General features: G+C 42.7%; 1 protein-coding gene across 1 annotated transcript in view; it reads right to left on the minus strand.

The window, feature by feature from the left end:
• SFTPB (surfactant protein B) overlaps nt 1-18,861 on the minus strand; it is a 59,865-nt gene extending 41,004 nt beyond the window's left edge. Inside the window, exons 1-4 of the mRNA XM_018555789.1 lie at nt 18,737-18,861; nt 12,296-12,401; nt 317-357; nt 113-197 (exon numbers count right to left, since the gene is read on the minus strand). Of these exons, the coding sequence (XP_018411291.1) occupies nt 113-197; nt 317-357; nt 12,296-12,401; nt 18,737-18,861 (357 nt within the window). The remainder of the gene's footprint in view (nt 1-112; nt 198-316; nt 358-12,295; nt 12,402-18,736) is intronic.
• Between the last annotated feature and the right edge of the window lie 923 nt (nt 18,862-19,784).

Raw genomic sequence — 19,784 nt, forward strand, 5'->3', positions numbered from 1 at the left:
GGGTGTCTTGTGCTATCGGAGATCCCAGTCTGGGAACGCTTCCCACCCAATTTCTTCCCAGACCCTCTGCCATTTGCTATGTGGGGCTGTAGCGGTTCTTGTGGGCCCTCACCAGTTGGATGAAGGTCTCCAGCATGCAGACTCCTGAGTCCTCCATTTTGTTCATGGGCCTGAGCTTGCTAGGAGGGGGAGACCAGCTTTTAGAAAAAAAAATGTGCAAAAAGAAAAAAATCAAAAAAGCTTGTTGGCACAAAAAAAGCTTCAAAATTGCCTGAAAACACCCAAAAAGGTGAATAGGGTGTAGTCTGTACTATACCTTTGTTTCTTTTTATTTACTCTTTCCATAAAGCAGAACTCCTGCCAAAGACAGCAAGATAAAATGAATAGGCTATGAAAAGATTTTATAACAAACAACTTTTGCTGCAATATTCACTTTCAGTCCAGAGATTTCTCCTTTTTTCTCCTGCAAGCTGTCCTCGGTCCGATGGCCATCATCATTTAACCCACTTTCCCTGAGGCCAGGTTGTCCTGAACCCACCCCAGCCTGTGACTGGACAGTGAAAAGAGAAGCAGCACAATGATGAGCTCATCTCTCTGTCACCCTCTCCTCCTGTCAGTATTCGTCTTGTCACCACTGATTGTCCTCTTGTACTGCTATTTCCTTTCACACTCCAGCCCCGCTATACAGGATTTGGAAGAGGGTGATATCGAGTCAAACTCAGGTACTTACATTGCTTGCATTGAAAAAATATATTTCATGATGTATTTTAATAATTACAGAGCTGTGTTAATTTGTGTCATTTACATCTGGCTACAATTTAGCTTTACCGTACACACTTCCCCCGTACTCCAAGCAACTCCTAAAATGAAATTCTGCTGTAGACATAAAGCTGCACTTAGACTTGCTTCCCTAAACATAAATGGTGGCCTTGTGTGTCCGTTCCTGCTTAGCCTATATCTCTCTCTCCCCCTTCTCTCTCCCCGCTCTCTCTCTCTCCTCTTCTCTCTCTCTCTCTTCTCTCTCTCTCCTCTCTCCCCTTCTCTCTCGCTCTCCCCCTCTCTTCTCCCTCTCCTCTTGTCTTCTCTCTCTCTCTCCCCTCTCCCCCCTTCTTCTCTCTCCCCCTTCTCTCCCCCCCTCTTCTCTCTCTCTCTTTCTATTCACACTTTCTAATTGTGACCATTATCACTGAAAGTGAAAGAAAATACCAAATTGTGGGATGTCATCAGAACAGGAACAGATGGGAAATCTTCCAAAGTGGACACTGGTTCTGGTGGCCCTGCTGACCACAGGGATTTTTCTTAATTTGTAGGATTTCCTCTCACTTCCTGTTGTGGCTATGGGATAGGAAGTGAAGGGGAACACAGAATCCCCCCCCCCCCCCCCCCCGCAAAAATACGCGGAGTAGATGAATATCAGTTTGTGTGTCTCTTACTAATAGGAGGCGGCATGAGATGGAAAATCAGGACATTAGACCGATGAGCTGGTGGTTGATATTATATAACCAATACCAGGTACCGCACCATGTTATAATATCACATGACCCATAAGGTGCGGGGATGGTGCTCTGCAGTGTAAGGTATATCCAGCATATGGGAATCATGGCCTCTGGTACATGTTTGGAATGGAAAGTATCTGGCATACAAGAACACTTTGTCCTCAGTGAGTGTAATCCAGAGACTCGCACCAACAACAGTGCAAATGTGATGTCTGGAAATCCTAAATAAAGGGATGGACCAATCTAGCCATTACCCCGTGCATCTGACGGCATTACAGGTCATGGGAACATATTCTCCAAATCAGCGGGTGTACACATTTTATATTATTGTTGTTGTTGTTATTGTACAGGATTCACAAAGTAAAGGGAGACATTATAGCTACAATACAATACAGGAGGATTAGGAGGGCCCTGCCCCCGAGAACTTACGTTCTAAAAGGATAGACTTTTTAAAGTGTCCTGGATCCTTCAGGACAGTCTCAGGATTTGGGGTAATGTTACACAGGATCCAGGACACTTGGAGGAATGGCAACCAGGTGTCAAGTACCCAAAGGCTTTGTGTTCCAGCACCTGGCACTGTAGATCCCAGTAGAATGTTCTCCAACTGACACCAATGATGCTGCTTATTTTTCTCACTGACACCAACGGTGGGGCTTATTTTACCCCACTGACACCAACGGTGGGGCTTATTTTATCCCACTGACACCAATGATGGGGCTTATTTTATCCCACTGACACCAACGGTGGGGCTTATTTTATCCCACTGACACCAATGATGGGGCGTATTTTATCCCACTGACACCAACGGTGGGGCTTATTTTATCCCACTGACACCAATGATGGGGCGTATTTGATCCCACTGACACCAACGGTGGGGCTTATTTTATCCCACTGACACCAATGATGGGGCGTATTTTATCCCACTGACACCAATGATGTTTTTTTTTATCCCACTGACACCAATGATGGGGCTTATTTTATACCACTGACACCAACGGTGGGGCTTATTTTATCCCACTGACACCAATGATGGGGCTTATTTTATCCCACTGACACCAACGATGGGTCTTATTCTATCCAAGTGACACTAACGATGGGGCTTTTCTTTACTCCCGCTGACATCAACAATGGTGCTTATTTTATTTTCACTTTGTCTGCAGTGTACCACCAGGTCTTATTTTGTCTATAACATACCAAAGCATAGGTGGAAAGATGCGGCACTACAAGTCATACGCCATAAAGCCACACCACTATAGTGGCCATTCCCTCTTGCATCTGGCAGGCGGTACGCTTCATACCTCACATTTTGCATCTTGGAGCACCCAAAGCCTTTGTGTTCCTGCACCTGGCACTGTAGATCACAATAGAATGTTCTCCTGCTTGCTAGTCACAGTTTAGTTTCAGCCAGCCAAGGGGCAGAGCAGTAGCACAGGATTGTGCGGCTAGGTAAGTATCTGTTGATCACCAGTGCTTATTCTTGCTGCCACTGACACACACCAATGATTTGGGGTTATTTTCCTCCTACAGTCACCACGATGGATTTTTTTTTTTTTTAGCCCACTGACACCAACAATGATCTTATTTTATCCCACTGACACCAACAATTATCTTATTTTATCCCACTGACACCAACAATTATCTTATTTTATCCCACTGACACCATCAATGGGGTTTATTGTTCCCACTGACACCAACGACAGGGCTTATTTTATACCACTGACACCAGCAATGGGGCTTATTTTATACCACTGACACCAACGATGGGGGCTTATTTTACCTAAATAACACCATGGGATGATACTTATATAGGTGTGGCTTATTTTATCCCACTGACACTAACAGTAGGTCTTATTGCCTGCACAGAGTCCTGACCTCAACCCGATAGAACACCTTTGGGATGAATTTGAGGGTAGACTGTGAGCCCGGCCTTCTCGTCCAACATCAATAACTGACCTCACAAATGCGCTTCTGGAAGAATGGTCAAACATTCCCATAGACACACTCCTAAACCTTGTGGATTCCTTCCCAGAAGAGTTGAAGCTGTTATAGCAGCAAAGGGTGGGCCAACTTAATTTTGAACCCTACGGACTAAGACTGGGATGTAAAGGCCCGGCGTCCCAATACTTTTGGCAATATAGTGTACCAAAGCATAGAAGGAAAGCTGCGGCACTACAAGTCATATGCCATAAAGCCACACCACTATATTGGCCATTCCCACTTGCATCTGGCAGGCAGTGCACTTCATACCTCACATTTTGCTTCTTGGATCGTTTAAGGCATCCCCCTTAGTGGTTTAGTAAAGCTGGGGAATGGTTGTGTCTTACTATTCCTCTTGTATTATGTTTGAAATTCTGTTTACTGGTTGGTAACAACTGCAAATCTGCCTAAATTCAAGTAAAACAACTCATCTTCTTGCCCCCCTTCCTCCCCACTTCCTCCTCTTTGGCAAGCATGTAGCGCCATGATGGAATACGGGTACTTAAAGGTTCATTTTGCCAGTTTTGTAATGTTACATTAAAGTACAGATTTTTTGAAAAAGCCTTCAATTTATTTGTAAAAAAACCTTCTCCATACTTGGTACCAGAAGTATACTTTTAGTGCTCTTATAAAGGTGACAAATCACAGAATTAAATGTGCACCTTCACATGAGCAGATTGCAGAATTATAAACTAGTTTAGTTCCCAAATGAAAGAAAAAATGAGATGATCCCAATGTTGATGAAAACCTGGTTTAACTATGCTCATTATGACTAAATAACATTGCCTAATGAGACGTGCCCACTTTAGATAAACCATGACAACTCTTCAACATCCATCCACCCACATGGACCGAAAGGTGGCAACCCTAGTATGTGTGTATGTTATAGACATAAGGCCATACACATATAGTCTGAATGAGAGAAAAATGGCTCAGTTCGCCCTTCTCCATGCCAAAACAGCATTGATGGATGAATCTCCCCTGCCGTCTGTTGTATTCAGACAGCTGTGACACCATTGGTTGCTAGGATGCAGGCGGGTGCACCGTAACAGCCAATGGCCCTGTGTGGCTGGGAGCACCAATCTCTAAGCCACTGTTTTACCCCTCAGTGCTGTGTTGTCTGGATCAGCTTTTACAAAGGCAAACAGCCAAATTCACAGCTAAAATACAGTATATAGGTAAGAAGTAGACATGTGCACAACAAAAAAATTTGTTCCCAGACGAAACAAATGAAAACAAAAAACTTTTTCATTTGTTCCGTCAAAGGAACACATTTTTATGTTGTTTCGGATTCAGGGGCAAGGAGCCTCCGAATCCGAAACCTCACACTGAACCTGGAGAACAAGAGGTGGTCATACCAAGATGGCTGCGCCCGCATGTTAGAGCGCTGCCATCTTGGTATATACCAAGATCTACTCCAAAATGGCGGCGGGCATGCGCAGGACACGCCGGCGGCCAATATGGCCGCCGGCACGCTCTGAAGACGAATTTATGTATGCCTGAATATCGTTTTAGTATTTTCGGGCATACATTAAATTCGTTATTTCGGATTTGGAGGAACCACCGAATCAACTGTTCTTTGTTGATTTGCAGGTTCGTCCGAATCTGAATGCACATGTCTAGTAAGAAGCCAGTTTTCTAATCCAGACATTCTGGTCAGACAGCACAGCCAGGATCTGACCTCACTTTTCCCTGATGCACCTCAAATAATACAACATGGTCGAGGATTACGTCCGACCTGTTATTGGATAATGAATGAGCAGCAGCACACTGATCAGATCAACCATGAGCTCTCTCCTTCAATCAACCAGCTCCCTGTGTACTGTGCAATGTATTAAATCCTGATTGGCTTACAGTACTACACCTTCCTCTGTGCAACTAAAGCCGGGTATACACGTATATATTATCTTTGTTCAAAGAAAATACAAGAGACTCCTCCATCAACGCTTAGGAGCGTGACTGGAATTCCCCCACTGTCTTCATTGTATTCTGACAGCGGCCGCCGAATGGAGCTTCTAGCTGTTTGGCTGCAAGCTCCATTCAGCTGAGTATTTTCCAGCCCGCTCCACTGATTAGCTGATTTAGGGATGCTAGGTGGAAGGGTGCCAAACGCAGCACCCACTGTGCGAATTTTAGCCGGTTCAGCAGGAATTTGATACCTGTATACCGTACTTAATTACAAGAAGCTACTACAAATAAAGACTGAAGTAACATCGAAATAAACATGCAAGGATTTTTTTTAAATACATATTTGGGTTAAATGGGTTATTTTTATACATGTCTGCAATTTTGCTTTAACAGTAAATTTTCTTGATCAGTAACTAAACACTGAAATTCAGGTAAACTCACTCAATTTTGGGATATTCTGGGTGCCAGGTTTACCAATATACACATTATTAAGTGCTCAATTACCTGATTTCCCTTTACCTAGATCCATTTAAAAGAAGTTGTAGCTATAGATCTCGTCACTCCTTGCCTTTGTTGTTGGGAAGATATCCCTGATGGATGGGACAGGAGTTTCCCAGTATAAATTTTGGTTTTCAAACAGACCTTTAGAATGAATGATAACTTTCTTTCAGAGAAGAGTCAGGTGCAGAAAGTGAAACCGGGCCGCCAAGAAATCAAACCTTCGGCTTGGTTTTCGTAGGGTAAGTCGATAAGTCTTCCACTGACTAGCACATGAAAGACCAGGGGCTAATTAAAAAGATAAAGAAGAAGGGAGGAAATTGGGAGTTAATTAATATAGACACTTTAGCCAACTATTTGCAGATTCCCTTACTGTATCATTATAAAGACCTTAGAGCAATGCAGAGATACCTTATAACTGGATACCCAGCACACACACACTCCCTACACTTTATGAAACTTCATGAGGCTATCAAAGAGGGACTTGGTATCATCTCTTCATCCCGCGAGGCTTTCTATAATTATGCAGCTTATAAAAACTAGATCAAGGTAAAAATAGATGGCAAGTATTATCTTTAGTGTGCATGGCAATATGTAAAGATAACACCTGATTGGTTGCGGTGGTAAGATCTTTCTTTTTTTTTTTCTCCAAATTATTCTTTTTGTTTTTATATAATAAAGATTTAAATATGTTAAGTATTTTTAGGATGTACAGATACATTTTACATTTTAATAAATTTAATAAAAAATATACATTTTTATGTACTATGCCCTTTATTTGTGGTGTGTACCACTCTGTTCGATCCTTCTTGTAGAGTTACTCTGCATCATTTTTTATTGCATTTTTCTGATTTTATTTCTGTATATATTTCTAAAACGTAATAAAAGGGTTTAAAGATGAACAAAGTGGACCAAATTTACTGGCGTCAATCTAGCACCTTAAGGTCAAGTGGTGAATTAACTTTATGGAGCTCTCTTACATCCCTGACTATGCACATTGATAGGTGTAACAGCCATGCTCAACAGTTTATTTCTGAGATGTATCTAATCACGGATGGCCAATTAACAAAGTAAATGATTATCATTTCAATTAAATAGGCTTCAGTTCAGCACAAGCTAAAAAAACTCCAAAGAGGTACAAGTTGGTAGTGCTTGTGTAGTATCATTGACATTTTTTTTAGAAATTTAGTAAATAATCCTAAAAAATAAATAAAGATTGTTTATTAGATTTAAATACACCAATGTGTAATTTTTAAGAAAATGTGAAGTATATGGAAATGATAATAGTATGTTACACGGTAAAATACATTTCAGATTCTGCTCTGCTCATTTCAGTGGAGCAAGGCTTGGCTTTTGCATATCTTCATCACACTTCAGGTACACCGAAAACAATTGTATCCACAGATCCGCAAGGAAATTCCTGCTAGCACCAGCTGGGGAGCAAATCTCAGGAGCGCGTACGTGCACATCACAGCGCAACGCTGGGCGGACGCAAGCGCATTGGCTGCACAGAGAAAATTAGAAAGAATTAATAGTTAGCTGGCGATGAGATCCTCTGGGCATATTCATGTGAATGCAAACAGGCAATGATATCATGAAAATTAAAGAGTGCTTCATTTAATATATGTTTTCATGTAATTGTTTTACACTATATTTATTGGGAAAAAAAATACAGATTAGATTTTAAATTAAATATATTGTTCCCAGATTGCACAGGCATATATATATATATATAACGGGCAGGGAGATCCTTATCCTTAGGCATGCTTAACTGAGTAACTTGACTGGCAGGCCCAAGTGCACATTGTGCTTTGATCCCTATCTCTGTTCTGTAGCACTGTATATGATTGGGTCCACTTGCACTGTTGGGACATTTTTCAGCAAGAGTATCTTGCGCAATAATGAGTGCCTCTAACCCCCTTCAGCCTCTCCTTATTGCCGCCTAACCGTTCAGAAATGGCCAAGTAATTGCAAACAATGTTCAAAACCAGCTTGTGCTTATCAAGATGTCATTTCCTAGTTTTGGGTAGCAATGTTTCCAGTTTGAGCAGAGATGAAAATACAGGCGCATAGTACACAGAGTGAATCTGAGATTGGTTGCAGAGATTTCCCAACATGTTGAAGGTGACTGTAGCTGTATTAACACATTTGCATCAACACCATTTAGTACCGCCCATGATACTTTTTGTTAATTGGCACTAATAGTATAAACGTGTTGTAAACTCAGTGACTGGTCCTTTAATTGTTCTCGTTTACATAAAAATTTAACACCGTACCAAGTCAGGATGAAAAGTCACATTGGCATCCAACACTGTCAGTCTTTCCTAGGAAGCTGTAGTCTCCTTTGGAATCTGCCCACCTTTACACAACCTTGAACTGCCTAAAGATTTCATGCAACCATCATACATATACAGCACTGTATAAGGAGTGTATATACAAATTAATGGTTATATCATTTTACTACATCTGTACTAGTTTTATCCAATGGTACCATCCTTGCCAATACACTGTTTCCCATGGAGATGCATAAGCAAGGGGTGGTGCCTGTCAAGGTCTCATGTCATCCTCAGACACTGAGATCATCACCCAATCCTGACAAAATTGATAAGATTAGTGGGGTGTTTGGGTGCCTATAAATTTACTTGGAGAAAAACAGTGGGGGATATCCCAATCACTATTTTATTTGATCCTAATTGTATTGTGCGCCACCCTTATATATCTTATCTCGACGATCTCCTAACTATGGTACTCAGTTTACTTTTTTGTACCGTCCACTACAAGGATGGGCTATCACTAATTAGATCTCACTAATTAGCAGATAGTGGAAAGAATCCTTTGTCTGTAGTTGATGATGTGTCAGAAACATCACCTGAGTGAAGAGAATGGAGGATAACATCAGTGACATCTCACCACAGTAAAGGCTTTTAAAAAAATCAAAGGTATTCATATCCCCTCTTCTAAACCAATCACATTTCCACACCATATCATAAAAGAGGGGTTCTATTTATTACTAGAGGCACCATAGGCTGATTATGTATTAGAAAGTTGCTGGTGATAATAACAATGCAACCAAGGATCATGGGTGGTTAAAGGGTATATTAGATTGTAAGCCCTCAGGGGCAGGGCCCTCCTTACCATCTTGTCTTGAATTGTTTTGTGATTTAATGTCTTTCTTATATTGTAAAGCCCTGCGAAAACTGTTGGCGGTATATAAATCCTGTATAATAATATTATATATAAACCCTCACATATTTTTGCATATATCTACTGCTAGCAAGCAGTAGATATATGCAAAAACATTTTTAAAAAAGTTACCAAACAGGTTTAAACCTACCTGTATCTCCGCCGTGCACTCCCGTCCGAAGATTCTCAGGCAGCCGCAAAGGATCATGGGGTGGGTGCACATACTAAGTTGTATTGTGATTGTAGTCCATCACAGGAGCGAGCTTGGAGCGGTGACTACTTTAGAACACACACAGGGACCATGGGGAACACAAGTAGCCCCCCTCCAGAAGGAAGGACAGTGTCAGCACCAATTCAGAGATGATTTGAGGATCTACAGCTGGTGATACACAAATAAGATAAATTTTTGGTAATAGTTAAGGAACTTGAATGTATTTTTAAGATTTAGCTCCTGAGTTTAGTGTCACTTTAAGGGCAGATGACATGTAATATTATCAATTGTAAGGTCATGCATCTAGGCTCAGCTTATGGCATTGCCTTCCATACAAAAAAGCAGCACAGCTCAGTGCACGGATCCTCTCCTGAGCCCGTGTGAAAGGGGCCTTAACAGGTTTCACTTATAATAATAGGTTAGAAAAATGGAACTTGCTTACTTTGGAGAAAACGATTACTTAGAGGGGATCTCCTCTTGATCAGTATACACAAGGTAAATATAAACATCTGGAAATTAACTTGTTAGCCTTAGAACCATATAAATGACAAGAGGACATCAGCTACGCACACAGGAATGGAGATTTTACCATCAATATAGGAAGGTGCTCTGTACATTAAAGGTGATTAAACTGTGGAATGTCCGACCAAATAAATGAGTAATTACAAAAAAAAATTAAAACATTTTTAAAAAGGATATCAAAAGTTAGAATAATAAAATGGTAATAATAATAATAATAATATTTTTTTTCCAACATGTAGTATGCCATATTTGCCGAATATGTCAAGTGCTTCAGAGATTCAAGACAGATTTAGTTCTACATAAAGTGGACCCGCCACAGACACCCACCTTTCACAGACCCAAACAAATTTTCAGTTCACTGGATTTAGAAATAGTAAAATCCAGATAGGGTCACAAGGTAGTTGTCACTGGTGCCTTGTAGCATAGCGTGCTTGGGTTGAAATCCTACCAGGTAGGTCATTGAATGATGATTTTACACTTTTACCAGGGTGCTTGGGTTTCTGTGCTATACTGAGCTGCCATGTTAATATTAGGGAACCTTTAGGTCACATGGTCTATGAAATATTACTATGTTGTGCTGTTGCTGGAGCCTGATGTCCATGTTGGTAGAGTTTGATGACCATCTTGTGCATTTGTGTGTGTAGATTAATCTCTATTCTGTTGTAAGGTCTTCGTGGAAAACATTTGAAACCACCTTTAAAGTCTCTAACCAGAATCTACATTTTTAAGAGATGTCAGCGAGCCTAGAACAAGGTTCTATGAGGAGTCATGAGGACCACCAGACACATTACAATTTACCCACATAACCCCTGTACAATCAATGTTAGATAATAACAACCAGTCTCACTTGGGCTTGGATGTAGAGAGCTTTGGAGATCTATTGTGATGGCCCAATCTGAAAGACCCTTATCTCTCACAAAAAAACATTGTCTGACCTAGTTTGCCCATTTTTGATAGTTGTGGGCCTTGTCAGATGGTTCAGACCCAAACATGGCTAGATTATTGGTCAGTTATGACCTAATTTGTTCACAAATCCAGACATGTATAGGCATCCTTATGCAAGAAAGAATAAAAGAATAAAATTGAAAACTTGATTCGTCTTCCTCTAGGATTTTGCTGCCCTCAGCCTGGGTCTAAGTGGCCTACGGGTCCAGGTCTTCACCTACTTCCGGATATGTGTAAGCATGTGAGGTACAGAGTGTTTTGTTTAAATGTGTCGCTACCTGATGAAGACACATGCATAGTACAATCATCACTTTCTTTCTAGTGGACTTCTAAATCTCTGTAATAATATGGAGTACATACACCAGCCAAATTATATCAATTATATAAACTAAATTATTTACCTTTGTTATCATTCACTCAGGCCCGATTACAAACTTGGTCTTCTAAGAAGCATACATGGTTTGGTAGGATGTCTAGGATGTTCTTTAAGATGGACATCCTACCTAGATTTCTTTATCTTTATCAAACATTACCTATTAAGGTGCCTATGTCATTCTATAAAACCCTTAGATCTCTTATTTTACGATATACCGTATATGGGCAAGATCATCACCTAGGATATGCTATGATATTCTAACTCAACCAAAATCCTTGGGGGAAGTTGGTCTTCCGCATATGTACTTATATTATGTATTGGCGGTCCTAAGTAGACTATCAGATTGGTTTACACATTCAGACACTAAACTTTGGGTATATCTCTAGATCAGGACTTGTCCATGGTCCTTCTTGTGGTTCTTCCATGAATCCAAGCTAAGAGTAGACCCCCCTCATGGCGATTTCACTGCTAACACAGATTTTCTTGGGGATATGGAACCGGTCAATACAGAAATGTAATATTTCATCATACATGTGCCTTATGACCCCTATTTTAGGAAACAAGGATTTTCCTCCAGGTCTGGAGCCTATAAAAAAATGTTTATGTTGCAATCGTGAAAAGCCTTCTCCAATTGTACTGGGACTTACACCACAGGGACTTAAGTCCCTGGAAGATCTAGTGCCTACGATAGGGCATCTCCGTGGCCAATACTTCCAGCTTAGGTATTTCTACTCTTATCTATATTCGTTGAGTTCACCTACAAGATTCTTGACTCCATTTGAGGATTTTTACCTCAATGGTAACAATAGATCTCATATCATTTCACAACTTTATAATATCCTTATGTCCCATGCATTTCCCACCCGCCCCTATTTTCTAGGGGATTGAGAGATGGAGTTGGGGCACTCCGTTGAGGCATCTGACTGGGATAAGGCTTTTTTTTGTCTTTGAAAGCTGGTCTTGACTCTCAAACGCAAGAACGAAATTATAAGATTTTGACTAGATGGTACCGGTGCTCAGACCGCATAGTAAAATATACTCCCTCCTTGTCTGCCAATTATTAGCGGTGTGGTGTTGGTGTGGGAACCATGCTCCATGTTTGGTGGGAATGTGGCAGCCTGCGGGCTTATTGGCATGCTATATTTGAGATCTGTAAATTAGTCACAGGATATAGCTTACCTGAGATACCTGAAGTGGCTTTACTGTCAATAATCTCGGGGTCCGCCACAAGTGTTTAAGCAGGGTGTACTCCAATTTCTCCTCTCGCCAGGTCGAGCTCTTATTCCTAGGTTGTGGAAAACGTCCCGGGTACCCTCACTTAAAGAGGTGAATTATCTTATGCACATGGAGGAACTTTCCTCCATTGATAAATGGAGGATAAATTAAGTTAATTCGGCCTTTGAAAACGTTTGGGGAACATAGAAGGAATTTCTGGATTTTCTGGATTCGCCCCAATTATGTAGATATTTGAGTAAACTACAGCTTAGGTATTTGTTATTGAGGTGGTTTTTTTTTCTTTTTCTATATTTGTCTTGGTTTGTCTCCTTGTTGTTGTTTTATTTACTCCTTTTACTAGTATTTGGTAAAGTGAGTAAATAACATGGCGATGGTAGAGAAGCTATGATGAACCCGTGCCCTTTATAGTAGTTTATAGTCAGGGCCGAATTTACTCTCTCTGCTGCCCCAAGGCCAGGTTCCTCAATGCACCCCCCTGCCGGCCAACTTCCCCCCGCCCCAAAGGAGAATGGCAGACCTGCAGGCTACATACAAGTGATCTCGGCCACATCACTGTACATTTAGCTCTGCTTTCCCAAAGCAAGGCTAAATGTAGAAAACAACTACCTTCCGGCGCACCGAAACTGGATGTCGGCATATAGGAATTCCACACCCCTGCTGCCCCTCTACTCCCTGCTGCCCCGAGGCTGGGCCTTGGTTGGCCTTGTGGGAAATCTGGCCCTGTTTATAGTGCTTTTCTATGTGTCAAACTAGGATAGGACACTGGAAAATTTGGAAAATATTTTATTTTGTTTTGTGGATATGTAAGATATCTGGATTTACCATCAGCCATAAGTTGCCGGGGCTATTAGAGAGGTTCGCCTTGTTGTATTAGAAAGATATAATATATTATATGTTGAGTATTACTTTTTGTTGTGATTTATGAAGGCTTGTCTTATACGTATGTATAAAATGATACAAAATCTTATTCTACAAAAATTTTTTAAAACTTGATACTTCTTCCTGTAGGATTTTGCTGCTCTCAGCCCGGGTCTATGTGGCCTACAGGTCCAGGTCTTCACCTACTTTCAGATATGTGTGAGAATGTGAGGTACAAAGTGTTTTAAAGCCGGGAAAGAGTTAAACATTAAGTGTTGTGGCGCGCGGAGGAGAAACTCCACGCCTAATGATTTCGATAATTGCCTTCCCATTTCTCCCTGCTCTCTCCCTCGCTGTTATCCCCCCCTTCTCCTTCCTCACTTCTTCATTCTCCTTCTGCTCCCAGGCCTTCACAGCCCTATGTCTCCTCTCTACCTCTCACCTGCTATCTCTATTTAGCCCCCCTCCTCCAACACCGCTTACATCTCTTTCACTCTCTATTGCTCATCTCTCTTGTCTTTCTCCTTATATCTCCCCTTCTTATTCTCTCACTCTTCTCCCCCTTTTTTTCTTTTTTTTTTTTTCTTCTTGGCGGATTTGCAATTTCACTATAAAAGTGAGAATTCATTTCCAGGCTAATGCAGTGTCAGGCGGCTGTTTACTGAGCATGGATGATATATCGGGGACAGTGCATACAGAGGACTAGTTAATGATGCATTGAATTAAATCCTGACTCCTCAGCTGAGCTGTGCGCCTCCCCCTAGTTCTCAGGCTCCATTCTCTCTCCTCTCCCACAGCCTGGTCCTAGTCTCTTCCACTCTCACCATTAGGGGCGCTGCTTGACAATAAGGACACCCTCAAAGCCAGAAAGGGAAGCCTATGACATTACTATGGCTGATATATAAAACTGAAACAGGAGTAGAGACAGGAAGCTGAAGTGCAAAAGCTGGGTCCCCGATAGCAATATTAAAGATGGTGAACCCAATAATGTTGATTGTTATGTAGCAAGCACAAAAGGACCATGTTGCAACAGATATCAATAGTTTGCAAGGAGTTTAGACGGGAAGCAGAAATACCAAACCCTGGGTCCCCGATAGCAGTAATAAAGGTGTTGATTCTAAACATTTTGATTATTATGTAGCAAGCATGAAAGTCTCAAGTTGCAATAGTTATCAATAGTTTGCAAGGAGTTTAGACACGAAGCCAAAGTGCAAAACATTGGGTCCCTGACAGCAGTAATAAAGATGGTGAACCCAATAATGTTGATTGTTATGTAGCAAGCACAAAAGGACCATGTTGCCATAGATATCAATAGCAGGCAAGGACTTCAGACAGAAGCAGAAATGCAAAAACTGGGTCCCCAACAGCAACAGTACAGATGGCGAATCAAAGAATTATGATTATTATGTAGTTAGCATGAAAGGCTCAAGTTTCAATAGTTATCAATAGCGGGCAAGGAGTTCAGACTGGAAGCTGAAGTGCAAAATGCTGTGTCCCCAAAAGCAGTGATAGTGAAGACCTAATAATAATAAATGAGCCTAAAATGTTGATTATTATGTAGCAAGCACAAAAGTTTTTGTGAACACAGCACAATAAAACCACATTAAATAGTATTTATGACTCTAATCACATGGAGGGGGATTTATCAAAACTGGAGCAGATAAAATTTGGAGCAGCTGTGCACGGCAACCAATCAGCTTCTCTCTTTCATTTTCAAATCTTAACTGAACAAACTGAAGAGAGAAGCTGATTGGTTGCTATGTGTAGATGCTCCAGATAGTGTCTGCACCAGTTTTGATAAATTCCCCCCATTATGTTTTTGAAAAATAAAGAGTTATTTGCAATTTTTTCAAGTTGTATCCAGTGTTCATGCGAATGCAATGAGTGCGTAAATACACTGACTGCTGATAAGGTGGGCAGCATCTTTAAAGGAGAACTATGGGGTTAGGGCTTTTCCCAATAGTTCTCCTAAGGGTAACGGGAGGACACAAACTAGCGTCCTCCCGTCACCCAAAGCTCAGTATACCGCAAGCTACTGCTGCATGAGTGACAGCTGGCTCTGCCTATCTAGAGGCAGAGCCAGCTGTACCCGCCACCTCCCCCGTCCGTTCCGCCAGTCAGCGCTGGAGGATCGGACAGGGGAGGAGGGAATCCAGTCCCTCCCCTGTCACGGCTCTCTGCCGGCACAGGATCGAGAAGTGAGCGAGCAACGGTATGTGTTCGCTCACTTCCCGATCTACTGAGCTGACCTGTGACAGTTTCATTGTCACAGGTCGGCTCAGATTATGAGGCTGAGTGAAAATCACTCGCCTCATAATTCTCCTTTAATGAGGGCAAATGCTGGCCAATGCCAGCAATGAATGGGGCCAGTATGGGAGATAGCGGCACGCTGTACGTCAGCACGGTGTCCGGAAACTCCTATCAGCGACCCCAGGGACGCAAACTGAGCAGTCCAGCATGGGTCTCCTGTGCTTGCCATGGTCAGTTTGCAAAATGCAGAAAGAGGGACTGGCAGGCAAGGGCGTCCCAAGGCGGTGTCTCACCCGGAGCGGAGACCGGGTAACACCCCGCCGTGACGTCACCACACGCGTACGTGATGACGTCACCGCATGCATGCGCGATGACGTCATCGCGCATGTGCGACCATCTAATTGATGCCTGCCGGCAGCCACCTTGGTGATGGACGCCAGCAGAGAGAGGAGGGGACGTTCACCCAGCAGGCTGAGGTATGCCGCCAGGTCCCCCTCTCTCTCCTGACACTGTCGGGCTCTCGGTCCCTGACCGAGTGCCCGACTTTTAAGAGGGGGTGACACCAAAATGACTGTTAGTCATTTTGGTGTCACCCCACCAATGGTGGCACCTGGGTGCGGGCCGCACCCCCCTTGTGACGCCACTGCTGGCAGGATCACCAGGTATTTAGCAGAAGCACACAAATAAAAAGTCAAGGGACTACTTTATTAATCAGCATATGAATAACCAAATAGACATATCATTCTTGGGGTAACATACACTCTATTAGGTAGCAAGCACGACATGTCCAAGTTCAAACCGTCAATAATAGTAAGCTCCTTGAGGGCAGGGACTGATGTGAATGAAACGTATGTATATTTTTGCCGCTTTAAAAAAAAACCATTAAATAAATAAAATAGGAATGTTGCGCTGCCTCTCTGTGTAAGATTTCTGGACTGCTTATTTTGGATATAAAAGTTGTTTTTATTCGTATGGTCCAAGGTTTTCTAACTCTTAAAGCTGTGCGAGGACAATCTCAGCTCGCCATTTACTAGAGGCTGAAATTTGATTTTCCTAGTAGTCTTGCTAAACAGTAATAAGCATGTAAATGTGCATTGAGAACAGGTTTTACAACGATCACTAGACCATGAGGAATGGCAAGCCATTTGGTCCAATGTATCCAAGTTTGACTAATGTTCTGTCGGTTGAAGCTAATTACAAAGTACTTTTATGGTGGTACTTAGTCCCTTTCCGTATTTCAAAAGCAATCCCTTCTAATGCTGCAACTTGTTTCAGAGGATGTCCCTTGCCAGGCATCTTTGAACATACTGTATATGGTGGAAGTGCCCGATTGTACAAACCTTTTGGACCCGTGTGAACCCAGCAACATAAATAACTCTGGGATACAGACAGGGCCGGATTTACTCTCCCTGCTGCCCCAAGGCCAGGTTCTGCAATGCGCCACCCCCCCCTACCCATCAAAGGAGAATGGCAAACGGATGGCAGAGTTAGTTTTATTTTATTTTTTATTGTTTCTTTATTTTTTTTCTCTTTTTTCCCATTTTTTATTTATTTTTTAACTTTTTTTACATTTTTAGCTTATCGTTTACTTTTTATAATTTTGTTTATCTTATTATTGTTTATTTATTTTTTTATAATCATTTTCTTATTTTTTAATAATTTTTTTCTTATTATTTTTTACTTTTTAATCACCCTTTTATTTTATTTAATTATTATTTCTTATTATTTTTTAGATTTCTATAATTTATTGTTCACTTAACTTTATTGCTATCACACAGGAGCTAGCTAATAAGCCCCTGTGTTATAGCCTTTGGAGGTGACAGGTTCTCTTTATTGAATCTGTCACCTCCAATACGGGAGTTCTAGCACAGCACTGTGCCAGAACTCCTGTGACAGCTGAGAGAGGAAGAGCACAGCTCTCCCCTCTCACTGTCTACACGGAGCGGCAGGGTTAGTTTTAACCCTGCTGCTCTGCTCCCCACATCGGCGGCCAGTGAGGAGAGACTCGGTGGCCGGGGGGGGGGACGGAACCAGAGGAGAGAGGAGGACGGACAGGCTGCACACATTTTGCACGTGATCGCGCCGACATCGCCGCGATCACTTGTAAACAAACAAGCGGCTTCCCCCCACTACATTTAGTCCTGCCTTCCCGAAGCAGGATTAAATGTAGAAGGCAATTTACCGCCCGGCGCCCGGAACTTTATGTTTCGGGCGTCGGGGGATTCCACACCGCTGCCGCCCCTCTGTGCCCTGCCGCCCCGAGGCCTGGCCTCGGTGGCCTTGTGGGGAATCCGGGCCTGGATACAGATGGATCCATTAGAACCACCCCTCCATAAAAAAAACTAAAAACTGAATCCATGGATAATTGAAACAACCTTCAGAAGACAAAATCATACATTATGTAAAAAATTGCAAAGCATAGAAAGTGTCCATTGGTCAGTCTGATAATCTCTAGAGTGACGTGTTCAGAAACAATGATTGGGCCCCAGGTAAATGACCATCATTGCTGATCCATGTACATGATGAGGGCCACCTTAAGAGACACTCAATGGGGCTTTGCATTGCTGCTTGCTCTGATTCATATAGAGACAATGCTCTCCATCCTGTTCCCACATCCTGCCATATACAGAAAAAAAGATTTTTATGATGTGTCCTAAATTTGGATTCAAAACTACATTTTTGCTGTTTTTTTTTCTTAATATATAAAATAAACTTACGAAAGCCCTCTCTCTAGGTGACCCCACAATGTTCTGCATTCCCGGCAGCAGCAACTTACATGTAGGTGTTGTCATAGGTGTCTATCATGACGTGATAGCATCATGAACGTCTGACTTGTTATAGGCTTTTTTGGTAATTTGAGAGCCTGGTAGCTGAGGAGAATGCAAGTGGTGGCACCACCTAAGGACAGACCATTGTTGTAGGATCAATCAGTGTTCTTGAACTGGCTACACGCATTACATTCTGATTGTGCATTCACATTTAGATTTACCAACAGCAGTGTGGTGTAAGGGCCAACCTAAACAATCCATTCGTTGCAAGTAAGTCAGAGGCCACTTAGACCCGGATCTGTAGAAAGTCAGAGCGTTGTCACTCTAGGACAGGCCCTCACTGGGGATGGTCTCGATGTTAGAGTCCAACAACAGTTTGAATCGAACATCGGTAGTTTGCGTGTTCGGTGTTTGCCTGCAGAGCTCCCCACAAGGCACTGTGCACCGTAAAGTGCCGATTGAGAGCCCTGATTGGGTAAAGCAATGCCCCTGGTTGGGGGTCTCTTACCACCGCCACGCTCCAGCCTCCTCCACCAGCATAATTGCCGCCACCGGGCCTCCTCCTTCACTATCATCGCCACCGTGCTCCGGCCAATCGGCCACCTCTGCTGTTGGGCCCCCGGGCTTCACCATCACCGCCAGGTCCCGGCCTCCTCGACCAGCCCTGCCGCTGGGCCCCTGCCTCCTCCACCAGCGCCACTGTCGCTCCCAGGCTTCCTCCTCCTCCACCGCCGCCACCGGGACCTGGCCTCCTCCACTGATGCTGCTGCCTGTCACTAACTTAGCAGCGGCTGTGAGGAGGAACAGGTTGTCAGTGATCTGGACAGCGCCGCGTTCCTCCTCACACCTGCCAGTGACAGTCCTGGAGCCTGCAATGCCATAGTAACCCAGGCGGCCTGCACAGCATCAGAGGGACCCCTTTGTTCCTGTTCCTGGCTGGGCCCCCCTGTGCCTCATAGTTGCCGCCTGGGTCGCTATGGCGATAGTTCCGCCACTGAAGGCAATCATTTACAATATGGACTTACATATCCAGTTGAGGTTCAGGGCAATGTAGGCAATTTGGGTAGTTATAAAGGATATTGATATTTACAGATCTATACAAGAAAATGGAAGGAGGCTGAGCGCTAGGTCAGTGTTTTGATGCGATTTTAGCATTATTTTGATGCTTTTTTTCACCTTAAAATGGCCTTTCAGGTGCATTCCAGTGTGTTTGCATGTGTTTTTGATGCATTTTTATTCATTCGTTGCAATCAGGTGCAGCTAAAATGAGACAAGCAGTATTTTTTCTGACTGCATTGGAACTGACCGCACTGCTGTGAACAGAGCAGGAAGCATTGTGACGAGATTTTAATGCAACTGCAAATCGGAACGGACTGCATCCGAACTGCGTCTGGTCTGAACTGGCCATCAATTGTAAAGGACATTACAACAGAAGTGATCTGGGTCCAAAGGAAGTCGGGTTGGGAATTCTATTTTCTGTCGCTTTTATCATCCTGGGCAGCACGAGAAGACATTTTTATTGTGTCATGGCAACGATCAGTTTCAAATGGGAATGA

Source organism: Nanorana parkeri, unplaced genomic scaffold (genome assembly GCF_000935625.1).
Source record: "Nanorana parkeri isolate BGI_ZX_2015 unplaced genomic scaffold, ASM93562v1 scaffold214, whole genome shotgun sequence".
NCBI lineage: Eukaryota > Metazoa > Chordata > Amphibia > Anura > Dicroglossidae > Nanorana > Nanorana parkeri.